At 49.7% G+C, this 12,225-nt stretch overlaps 1 protein-coding gene across 23 annotated transcripts in view; it reads left to right on the forward strand.

Annotated features, from left to right (window-relative positions):
• Positions 1 to 12,225, forward strand: part of NRXN3 (neurexin 3) — a 1,026,565-nt gene that overhangs the window by 631,326 nt on the left and 383,014 nt on the right. For 3 of the 23 annotated variants that reach the window (XM_086613908.1, XM_086613909.1, XM_086613907.1), the window contains exon 1: positions 4,769 to 5,012. The exons of the other annotated variants lie outside the window; for them this stretch is intronic. In XM_086613908.1, the coding sequence (XP_086470034.1) occupies positions 4,769 to 5,012 (244 nt within the window). Of the gene's footprint in view, positions 1 to 4,768; positions 5,013 to 12,225 lie in introns of those variants that run through there. 23 annotated transcript variants of the gene reach the window in all.

The following is a 12,225-nucleotide window of genomic DNA, read 5'->3' on the forward strand; positions in this document are numbered from 1 at the left end:
AAGACTCTATTTTAAGATCATAAGCAGAACCTGTTCTCACCCTCCTTCTTGTTCTTGGAAAAGTACATTTTAAAAAAAAAAGAATGGGTCTGTTTTGAACCTTGAGAGAAACAGTTCAGTCTGGGAAAAGCTTTTGGGTGACAGGCTGTTCTAGCTGACCTTATTCTCTTAACCTTATTATATAGCAATGCACTGGCTAGTGCTGTACTCATTAGCCTCTACTGGGTGGAGCCAGAGCCGTCATCTCTTTGGCAGTCACCCTGTATTGCTAAAAGCTAGTGGAGATTCCCCTTTGGATCCAGTTTGAGAGATCTGTGATTTTAAAGCAGAGCTGACTTTTTCAGTTCTGAGTGCAGTGAAGTAATTAACAGCTAAGGAATTTAATAGGAAATATAGAGAGAGTTGTACTTGCTGACACAAATAAGGTAGAGTACAAACTTTTCCTGGGCTTGAAGCCAGCTGGCTCTCTTTCTGGGATTCTAAAACTCAGAAACAATTGCTTTATTATTTCTCATTTCTGCAGAATATGGTGGCCCTCTGCTCTTTTAGTAAAAGAAACAGCTATGTAACAAATAAGACTACTTTTCTCATATCGTATCATAGGGAGCAGCTTATGATGGGAACCATTATCGTTTAAGGCACCCATGTCAGTTCTGAAGACACAAGGGCATTTAGAAAGACTGTATGTTTACCCAGATGAACTAAACTAATAGGAAAATAGCGATGCGTGTTTTGAACTAAATCTGGTAGGAATAATGTTGTTGAAACTTCACTTCTGACTATAAACTTCCCCTTGCCACCCAAGAGGGGAAACTGCAATTGAAATCTGCCCTCTTCCTGCAGTGGTGCTGCTAAATAAATGAGTCACCTGTGAATTACAGGGCAGTAAATACATCCACCGACACCTAATAAAGCAAAGCAGAGTGAAGTTCCAGTACTTTACGGTGTCACCAGAACCCTGTGATGTATTTATAGCCAGCTTCCCAATTTTTCTTTTTTTTATTTTAATTTTTATGTTGTACTCCTACAGTTTGGTTTTCTTGGCCTTTCTCCTTTTTGCCTAATGTGATTTACCCAGTGGTTTGCAGCAAAGGAATGTTGGTAGGCAGAACTTAGACAGGACAACTTCCCAGCACAGGGACAACACACAGCAGCTCTCTTTTGCTGTTTAGGGACTACCAGGCATTTTCTGTCTCTGGCCAGGGCAGATTGGAGTGACACTCATCTCCTTTGTACATCCCCTGCATCTAAGGTGGTACCTCTGTATGTGGGGAAGGGTTGGTGGCAGATTGAGTGAGAAAAGGATCAGTGATTTGTTTTGGAGCTTGGTAATTTATTGTCCATTGAGGGCTCTGCCTCCTGCAGCAGCCCAAGAGGTGGCCAACAGGAGCAGGGGCTCAAGTACGGAGAAGAGAAGAGGGTATGGTCTGTCAGACTGTTGAAGGGGAATTAAGAGCCCAAGGATGCTACCATAGTTTAGTCAAAAAAAAGTCCCTCCTCTTTTAGCAACAGGGCAAATAGTTGCAGGAAAGGGGCAAGCAGTGTATCCATGCAGTTCCTCTTCTCTTCCCTCTAGAATTGTGCTTCCTAAAACACATCCATTTTCCATACAAATGAATGAGTTTTCTACCACTGCCTTCTGGAGGAAAAGCATTGAGTCCTCAATGTTTAGATCTGGAGTCCCTTTTTAAGTGATTGATCCTGTAATGTGTAGTATGTTCTGTCCTTTTTGTAATGCTGTAGCCAGAGGAAAAAAAAAAAAAAGTAAGATGGCAGGAGGCAGATCTTTGTTGCATTGTTGGTAACGAGCTGCGTCTGAAATTCATTCAGAACAGATTTCGTGTATTTTACAAATAAGCTATTCAGTGATGTGTATTTAGTACACTTCCTTCTCTCTTTCCCCTAAATCAAGCCCCCTACAGTTTAACTACACCGTAAGTATTTCAGAGTGCTTTTTTTGTGGACTGGGTGAAAGTCATTTCTGTGGTGAGGGATTCAAGGTGGGTGCCAGCAGCATCCTCATGGCTTGGCAGCCTTTCGAGAGTGATATGCCAGGTTATATTCCTGCTCTTCTCCCTGGTACGGTTAGGAGCAGGGGGCAGCTTCCTCTCAAAGACAGGGTCCTTCTGGGTATCCCACCACATTATACAGCAGCAACTCTGGTTTCCTCAACAAAACTCAGGGCTCAGTTTTCTTGCACAGATAAAACTGCTCTTTGCCCTGGGCATGGCGCTGCAAATCTGCCAGCCAGCAGGCACCTGCACCACAGGTTGCTCACCCCTGTCTCCAGCTGTGTGCCCCCTTGGGAGGAAGGCTGATGTTCACACTGTAAGGCTAACAAATGGCCACCAGGTCAGTCAAACATTTATACTAACAGCATGTACTGGTTAGGATGGAGAATCTTGGTGTCTGTTGTGTTCACTTCCCATGTCTGTCACTCACTGGCTCAACATCTCTGAGCCTCTGTTTCCTTAGCTGCAGAATGGCAAAGTGACACCTAAAGCTGTTGAATGGCTCTAGCCCCTGATTTAGATCACTTAAACTGTAACACAAGTTACTAGAAAGTAGTTTTCAAGCATTATCAGGCTCAGCTAGAAGTACTGGGTGTGCAACTCACTCTGATCATTGCGTTACTGACGTGTTGTACCTAATTGAGATCAATGACCAAAACCATTGCATCTCTGCGTTAGGAAAATACTTATGAAATGAGTCAAGCAGGTTTCTGAGGCACGTGTATGCACACCTACAACCATGGATCTAGAGGGGAAAACAAGGAAACTTACAGTCATGAACAATTTATTGCAGTTTGGATGAATAAATGAAGGAGAGGGAGGCAGTGCCGTGCAGTGCAAGGCGAGCCCTGGGGCTAGCTGGCTCCTTTTCCAAAGCTCCTTATTGACTCTTAAGTGATCTTTGCCGTTGGTGCCTGGCTACCCCAGTGTGGCTGGGGATTTTTGCCATGCAAATTGATAGGCAATAAATTACTAGATAATGCTACTTCATTTAAATATTAATTTATGGGCTGCAAACTCTAGCTGCAGTCCTCGCTCTCTGAGGATTAAGTGCAAATAGACCTGTTTGGACTTAGCCTATTGTTGCAGGAGCGTTAAAAAAAAAAAAAAAATCTATGAAAGTAGTCCGGAGTTTTAAGGAGCGCAGTCATTCCTGCTCCTCACTTTGCTCCCGTGCCGCTGCGGCCGCAGGACGAGCTCTAGGACGGGGCGGCGCGGGGGGACGGTGTGTTAATTCAGCGCGTCCCTGTGGCATGGCAGAGGGCCGAGCACCGGCTGCGCCCCGCTCCCGCTCCCCAGCCGCACGCGTCCCGCCGCGCTCCCACCCCCGCGGCTCCTCCGGCTCCGACTACCCGTGCTCGGCAGAGCGGGACCGCGGCGTGAGAGGAGGAGGCGCCCGTGGGAGGCGGGCACGTTCCGTCCCTGCACGGACGGGCTGGGTGCGTTTCCCCAGAGGCTACGCGGGGCGGGCAGCCGCCGCGGCCTGGCCCCCGCCCGCGGGCGCGATGGGCGGGGGCGGGCGCCGGGCACCGCTTCGCCGGGGCGGGGCGCTCCCCTCCGCCAGGGCAGCGCCGGGGACTCCCGTGCGAGCAGTTGTCAGAGGTGTTTCCCGCTGCTGCCAGCGCCGCCGCCGCCGCCGCCACCACCCACCGGCCCACGCCCTCCTCGCCCCGGGCGGCCGCACCGGGACCGTGCGCGGGAGCGGGACCCCCGCCGGCCGCGTGTGTAAAGCACCAGCGCGTGAATGGCGGGGGCGGTGTGGCCCTCGAGCCCCGCCTCCCCCCGGAGCCAGCCAGTCCCTCTGCGGAGAGCTGCCGCCGCGCTCATTGGCTGGCCGGGGCCGGGACATTTGCATACAGCTCGCCCATTCGTGGAGCCGCTTTCCCGGCGCCCCGGCTGCGCTTCACCTGCGCCGCCGAGTTGCCCGCACTTGGCGCGCCGGCCGCCAGCATCCCGCCCCCGGCTCCGCTCCGCTCCGCGCCCCGCTCCGCTCCGCTCCCCATCGCGCCGCGCCGCCGGACCCGCGCCGCCCGGCCCTCCGGCCTCTCCTCCGCGCTTGCCTGCCTGAGAAGACTTGGCGTTGTCCTGCTTGGCTGCGCAGGGTTAATCGGCTTGAGCCCTCGGTCGCCTGGATCCGGTGGAAGGAGGATAACAATCCAGATCTCTGTGTGTGTGTGTGCGCGTGTGCGTGTGCCTAGCAGTTCTGCATTGCAACACTTGCTAGTGGAGAAGCAACAGAAAACCCCTGGAATTGGGATAAAAAAAAAAAATCAAAAATTTACCTGGGGTCTCTGGCTTTTTTCTTCTTTTTCGTTTTCAGTAGTCCCTCTCAGCTTAGTGAGAGACAGGGATCGCAGGCAGGGAAAAGTCCTCAGGGACCCCGTGATCCTGGAGGAACCTGACAAGTGCAAGCTCCGGGACCCTCGCGCTGACATGTGCGGCTTTCCTGCGCTCTTCTGGAGGCTCGGTACGGCCGCGAGGTTCCTGGCACAGTAGATCCAGCCCTGGGAAACGGCGCGTCTTGTTCTTCTGTGTGTGGTTCCTAACCTTCCCCCTTCCTTCCCCTTCCCTCCTAGCACACGCTCTCTCGCACAGACACATACTGTCTCTTTGCCTCTTGCACACGCCCGCACGCCCTAGAGCCTCGGAAGCGACTCTCCTTTCTGCTAGCATGGGTCCCCTGGCATCATGAACCTTATCCTCTCTCCCTGGCTGGAATTCAGACTGCCTGTCTGTAGGTGCCCTGTGCCTTGACCATGCACCTGAGAATAGACCCCAGCATTTGCCCGGGACGCCGCCCCGCCTGGACCCTGTGGATGTGCTCCCTCTTTTGGGGATGTATCGTCAGCTCTGTGTGGAGTTCCTCTAACGTGGCTTCTTCTGCCTCCTCTTCCTCGTCTGTATCTCAGGCTCAGTATGAGCATCACTTCCACGGCAGCAAGCACCACTCTGTGCCTATCTCTATCTACCGCTCCCCTGTCTCCCTCCGAGGAGGACACGGTGGGTTCCCACTCTTGTTTCTTTCTAACCTTTTTGCAGAGCAGCTGGAGCAGCAGAGAGGGAGCAGGGACGATAGCTGTGACTCCGGGGGAGGGGGGGTTCTCCCAGCCCCTCGTATTTCCGCCGATAGCTTCCCCTCCCCATTAACCCTCCTTTCCTCCCCTGCCCCCTCCCCGAGCGGAGCCCAGGGCTGCGGACGGGCCGCTTCCAGAGCCAACTTCCCCGGCCGGCGTGGTCCAGCAGGATGGAGGGTGGGGGCTGCCGGGGCGGGCTCGGGCCGCTCCGTACCGGGCGGCAGCGCCGGACGCCTCGGGGCCGGCGGAGGGGCACCCACCCGCTCCCGTCCCGCTGGGGCTGGGAGTCCTCCGCGAGGGGATCGCTGACTCCCTGGCTCCCGACCCTAGCGGAGTCGTAGTGGCTGACACGGTCCTTGCAGCAGCGCGTCTTCCCCGCCGGGTCCGCCGGTCTTCCCGGGTGCCCCCGCTGCGGGAGGGTGGGCCGGGGGCTCGGGGGAGGTGCCCGCCGCGGCTTTCTCCCCTGCCCTGCCCGCTGGCTCCCTCGCTCGCAGCCCTCCTTGGTGAAGTTATGGGGTGGCTCGGGGCATACAAAGGAAACGGTGAGGTCTTCTTACCCCTGCTGCGTGCTTGGTGCCTGGCATTGGCTTCCCGGGAAATATAGAGGCAGGAAATAATAAGGAGTGGGTTCCACTCTGGCAGCAAGGGAGAAGGGGAAGAGGGGGACTGAGGGATGCCAAGGGAGAGGAGGGGACCCGCCAGCATCCTGCCCCTGAAATGCTGAGCAATACTCAGCAGCTGGACCAGCACTGCTTCTGCCCAGCTCTCCTGAGCCTGCCTACCCAGAGAGGAGTTGGCCCAGGCCTGGATGACCTGGGGGCTCACCCTCATCTCCACTTTCACCTCTTCCTGTGTTTCTTGACTTCTGCCTTCAGCCACATCAACCAGGAGAGGCAGGCAAGCCAAGGCCTGGCCCTTTCCCTTCAGAGCTGCAGGTCAGGGTCAGATCTCACCAAAGTGTGAATCCCACAGCAGCTCTGCTCTGCCACCTTTTAGGAAAAGACAGTGATATACTGGAAAGACAATTAAAATCTCTGCCATTGTACCCAGCTCTGTCCTCCTCCCAGCTTGCCTTTTCTTTAGCTGTTCCTCTTGAAAACCCTTTGGGGCAAGGACTGGCTGGTCCCTCGTATCCCTCATTTAGCACAATAGCGACTGTCTTGCATGGTCCTTGAGTATTGCTGCAAATAACAGGGCTCCTGCTGCTAATGATTAATAACCCATAACTGAGATTCACAAGGGTGGTGCTTAACAGATGGTCTTGATGTCTGGCATGACACTGGTTCCCTTCTTGCGTGGGGGCCTGAATGCATTTCTCTTGCTTTTTGGGGTGAATGTGAGCTTTGGGGTATAAGCAGAAGATTGATAGGCTGACAGGGTGCTGCCACTTGAGTCTGCAGAACTGTCCGTGCACATCCAGCTAGACCCATTTTGCCCAGCGCCATTTCAGTCCTGAATCCTTGCCTCTGCAGCATGGTGCTGTTCTGCAGTGCCCTGGGCTCCCCCTCCCACACTGCCATGCCAGAGCACCTGCAATCTGCCCTGCAGAGCTCCCAGCCACCCTCTTCCCGTGCCCTCCAGCAGCTCTGCCAAAGCACCTCCTGCTAGCGCAGCCCTGCTCTGCTGGTGCTCAGTTATGACCCGCAGCATCTGCCTCCTGGCTTTATTCCTGAGCCTGATTCCCCTCCAACGCGCCTCGGCTCAGACCTGCAATACAACTCTGCCAGTGTACCTATAGCCTTAATTGGAGGTCCATCCCTCGCAGTGCTATTTGAACTCTTTAGACTGCTCTGTTGGTCATCTGAGCGCTTAGCTGTGACACTCCAGGTTTTAGTGTCCCCGTAACTCTGACACAGCCTTGCTAGCACATGCTCCTTGCACCTACCGCAGCCATGTCATGCGGCATTTCAACCAACTGTCCCAGGGCTCTCCCCTCCCTTCAGCTCTCCTTCTAACCGATCCTCTCCCTCATTTCTTACATGGGTTCTTCTTCTTCTGGCCCTGTGCAGACGTGCTTTTCTAGCAGAGTGGTCCTGTGATGGAAGGGGGTAGCAAAGTCTGGCTCGTAGGTCACTTGTGAGAAAAGGAGACAAGGATGTCGCAAAATTTGATAGTGTAAGGCAGTAAAAAGCAGGCAGTAGTCTGCGGGAGAGTCCACATTCTGTTTCCTGGTCAAGAAATGATAGTTCTTTTCTCCTTGATGACTTTTTCATCTTCCTTGAAAGCCCAGCAAAGCCTCATTTAATAGCCCTGAGCGAAAGCTGTTATCAACTTCAGTGAGAGACATTTTTTCTGTGTCCTCATTGCAGTAAGGAATCAAGGGAAATGGAGAGCTTGGGGAGCTCAGGCTGGTACATACGCCAGCATGAGATTTTTTTTTTTTCCTTTCCTAGTCATGCCATATAGCAAAGCTGGCATGGAAAACCCCTTTGGCCATGAGTTGGGGGGGTGGTGCGAAGAGAGCAAGAAGGGACCACAAAGACAGCTGGTCTTGTAAATACACACATGGTTTGTTTTTGTGTTTTCTTTCATTGTCGCATGACAGAGGCCCTTGGAGTTTGGATCCGTGACAGTGTTGAGGAGTCAGATCCCAGGGACACCATGCACTCCCTATTTTTCCTAAGATTTTGATTTTTTTCTTTACTAGGAGGAAATAAAAATTCACTTCGACTCCTGCCCTTATCGGTGGCTACATTCATAGCAGTTCTGGAAGGAATTGGGTCAGGACGACAGTCACCCTGCTGGTTGCTTTACAGTCCCGCAGTACTCACCACCATGACTTGGTTTTGTATCTAACTGTATTCTACTTTTTTCTTATACGTCCCAGTAGATTTCAGTCTGTTTGAAGAAGTAGATTAGCATCTAGAACAGAGGAAAGGTACATGTCTTGCAAGCAGCCAACACTTGTTTGGAGTCTGTGTTCAGTGGTCCTTTAAAATCAGTGGAAAACCTTCTTGTGGCTTAACTTGAACAGGACCAGGCCCAAATCTAGCAGTCATTACCGCACTGGTGTTACGAGAGTTAATTCTAAAATAACTGAGCTGGTGCTTTCCGGTAGTTGAGCTGCAACCTGCAAATGTAAAACTTGGCACAGTGCATCTTGTCAAGGAGAAAGTCTTTGTAACAGGTTTACCTCTCTGTCAGCAGGGGAGCAAGCCTGGCCAGGCAGGGGACTTCAGTAAGTCAGAAGAAATCTTTTTTTCGTGTGAGGACCTTCCTAGACTGGCAGAATCTTTCTCCCCAAGCAATAGGAAGGGAAAGCCGTGATTCTTCTTTGTTTCGCTAAGGGCTTGCGGGACAAGAGGGAGAAAAAATCGAACCGTGGAACAAAGTTGGGGCTATGTTTATTGAAAGTCCACAGTGCTTCCCCTTAGCTATTTAGCACCCTGCTGGGTCAGCTGCTTTACCAGAGCCTGCAGTGGTGGCTTCACAGCCCCTTTTCACGTCTTCCTCGCCTCAGCTGATGAATAATGCATACCTTCGGTTGACAGATAAAATGAAGAGATTTGTGAATGTTTTATCTTAGCGATGAATTAATTAATTTGGTTTCTCCTTTTCTCCTCCAGCTGTTTTTTCTCTGGCCCTCCTTAATAGACGGGGAGCAGGGGTGCACAGAGGCGACGTGTGATGCCTCGTGCAGGTTGCCCCAGCCATCGGAGTACTGCTGTGCAGTGGCAGCTTTGGGAGCAGTGGTGGGCCCGGGGGCATTTCTCTTTGGGTTTTCATTTTGTGGGGACTAGGCTTACTTAGGTTGTTGCACAAGTCACAGCAAAAAGTGAAGGCTTGTCATGAGGACTGGCAGTGAGCAGTCACCAGATCTTGTAGGTGTAACTCTCAGGCTTTAGTCAGTTCTTAGAAGTCCTTTCATTTATATGAAGCATTTCCATCTCTTATACCTTTTTTAAAATCAGCAAATGAGAACAAATGCTTGGACAAATTGAGAGAGTGTTTCCTTGGAACAGGCAGGTATTCTGCAAACCCGTGCCAAAGCTTGCCACACACAGCTGTGACCGTGTACCCTCTTTCCAATACACATCTCCTACTCCTTGCTGCTCCTTCAGTGTGACTATTCCTTGTCTCATGTGTCTTTGTTACTGCAGTCCCGCCTTTTCTGTAAAATAGAAAGCTAATTCCTAGTCCTTGGCACTGCCTGTTCCCCAGTACCGAGCAGGACCTTTCCTGTTCCTCCATCATCAGGAGATTACTTTGAGCACAGGTTGGTAGCTTTAACAAAAGGGAAAAAATCGTCCTGTACAGAGCAGCCAATGATCCAGTAAAATTAACTTCATTCAGAGCTGAAATTAGGGTTGCAGTTAAGTTCTGCAAAGGTGAAAAGCTAGAAGTCTGTCTACTTTCTGTGACTTGCCTCTAGTCTCTATCAACAATGAAGCCTGATTTTTTTGAAAAGACTAGTGATTCTGTGTGCCTGAATGTTTACATTCCCGTCCTCAGAGACATTAACAATGACTTATGTTTTTAAAGAAAAGTGAGGTCTGTTTAAATCATCTCAAGGTGGCTATCCAGAAATCTGAGCACCCAAACTCACTAGTCCCTTGTAGTCTTGTTTAAGTGATCATAGATGAGCTTTGCCCCCCTGCGCTGAGTCTCTGTAGCTCTTCTGAGAAAGCGCAGCATTAGGTATTGAAGACAGGAAAATTCCGGTATACGTGAAGGGTGTTTCCTTAAAGTGAGGTTACTATTTGACTTACTATTTGCAAACTTTTATGTGAAACAGTCTCCGATCGGGTGCTTTGACTTCTGATTCTGCTGTCCTGTGGAGTGCTCAGTATTAACCCTTCCCGACTTGGAATAGCTTGCACTGTACTGTAAAATTGAATCTTAAGTCTGTTCGCCTGGTACTTGATCCTGGGAGATCCCAGTGATCTTGTGAGATCTGGAACATGAAAAACCTAATGTTATTGTGCAACCCTGTAATTCTCATTTAATATATGTCTCTGTGCCCTTCGAAATGTTGCTCAGACCCGTGCTGCTGAAGGTGCAGTCTCTTAAGACGTGTGTTTTAAAAAAACCCCACCCTCTTCTGATTGCTACTTTGTGCTTGCTCAGTATCTCATAGCCCTTTTTGCAAAAAAGTGGGAATGCTAGTCCTGAGTCAGAATTAGATCAGGGCTTTCTTCCTGCTTATATTTCCTTTGCAATTTAGACTGGAGAGAGATTTCTTCTTCTCTTTATCATTTCTGCTTTTGGATAATATAGTCCTGACTTGTCAAGCAGCTGCCACATTCTCCTGCAGAGGTGACTGCATTTCAAAGACGGATGAAGGATCCTGCTGTATGCTTTGTATAGGCATTGAAGTTGTAAAGAATATTGGGATATGTGACACAAGCTACACAGTCAGAACGCTGCAGAATGAGAATGGTACTTTTAATAATATTTCTGCATTTAAAAAATGGAAGATGTTTTTCTTAAAGCTGCTAGCCAGTTTTCCTTGTTTTATTTATCGCTTTCTCTTCTTTTGCCGTGGCATGAAGATACGTGCTTGAACAATGTTAGGATAGTCACTGGGTTATTACATGCGGTGCTTTTGGAAGCTCCAAATTCCTTACACAGGTCTCACTAAAAGCAGGAAAGCATACCTGGGTCATCTAAGGTGGGAATACTGAAAAGAACCCTGTCTCCAGCTGGACGTGGGAAAGTTCCACAGTTTACCGTACAGAAGGTAACCGAATAAAGAGCTGGAGCTTATAAGTGCAAGAAACGGAAGTTTTTTTTTGAGAAGTACACAGGATCTCCATATTTCCTCCATTTCTATATGCTGTGTCTTAATAAGACTGGCTGTCTGTGTCATGGCCCAGGATGATGGTCCTGTGTGGGTTGGCAGATGTGTTTTGGTTTTGCATTTCTATCGTTCTGGTGGGCTTCGATAACTGTGACAATCACTTGCACTAAAGAGAAAAAGGTAATTTTCAAGTCTTCAGTGTAACCTCTGTTGACCAGTGGCTCCGATTTGGTGTATGACCTTGGTGAAACATTACTTTTCTCTCTGACTTGTTTCCTTCATCTGTGAAATGAAGAGAAAACCATTTATCTCCTAGGTGAGGTGAGCAGTCCTGGTGTAGCCATGTGCTTTGAGATCCCTGACAGGGAGCCACAGAAGCGTATGAAATCTCAGTAGTCCTCTTGGGCTTTAGACATCGGAGCAGCTTAAAAGAGCAGCCTGCTTCAATCTCTGCTTGAAGGACACGCAAGACACCTTCAAATTCTGGACATAGATCCTGGTAGTGTTTTCCCTCATGGCTCTAAAGCCTGGACAGGCTCTAGTGCCATATGCCAGCGTTGATGTTTCCAAAGGAGCAGGAGAACATTTCGTCTGGAGTGCCGGCTGTGCCGAATTCCAGGCAGCAGCCGGAGCTGAAGGCCTGCAGCTCGCCGCGGCTCCCTTGCCACTCTCACAAATTACTTTTCTTGCGCTCTCTTTGTGTGTGCATGTGTGTGCGTGCACATGTGTTGTTTTTGCACTTTAAAACATAACTACTTATACCTCTGAGTGACTTTCCCCAAAACTATGAATTTAAAGTACTTCCGACACTGTCTTTTAGAATTTGAATATAATTATATGCTTTGGGTGTAAACTGTAAACTTTTGCTACATAAGAAACTAATGGAAATGATCTGCCCATTCCTGTAGTTTACAGATTATATGCTTTAGATCTGGGGATGTATATTTAGGCTGCTTTTCTGTATGATGTATTAAAATGAAAATGAAGTTGGTGTGAGCTATAGTGGTTGCTAAGCATGAATAGCAGGCTGATAAAGGACATTACTAAATCTATCCAGTGCTAAGGTTTACTTTATTATCTCTTAGTTTTGCACCTTTCATCTATTTGCATTCTTGATGATGGAGAAGAGGAGGGAGGAGAATATTTCACAGTCTATAGAGGGCCTTGTGTCTGCAGAAGCTCAAGGGACAAGGTGAATGAATCAGAAAGACGCAAGATGTTGCTAAAAAAAGACCCTTCGCTTATTCTGTGAATATCACATGGTAAAGAATCAGGGAAGACTTTGTTTTCTAGAGGGCTCAGGAAAGGTGTACTAACAGGCTGACTTGCCTGTTTATTCAGCAGGGCAGGCTCCATGTAATAATTGTAGAGTAAATCCATCTCCACGCTATCCCTGCAA

The sequence above is a fragment of the Tauraco erythrolophus genome, chromosome 6, assembly GCF_009769465.1.
Source record: "Tauraco erythrolophus isolate bTauEry1 chromosome 6, bTauEry1.pri, whole genome shotgun sequence".
In the NCBI taxonomy this organism is placed as follows: domain Eukaryota; kingdom Metazoa; phylum Chordata; class Aves; order Musophagiformes; family Musophagidae; genus Tauraco; species Tauraco erythrolophus.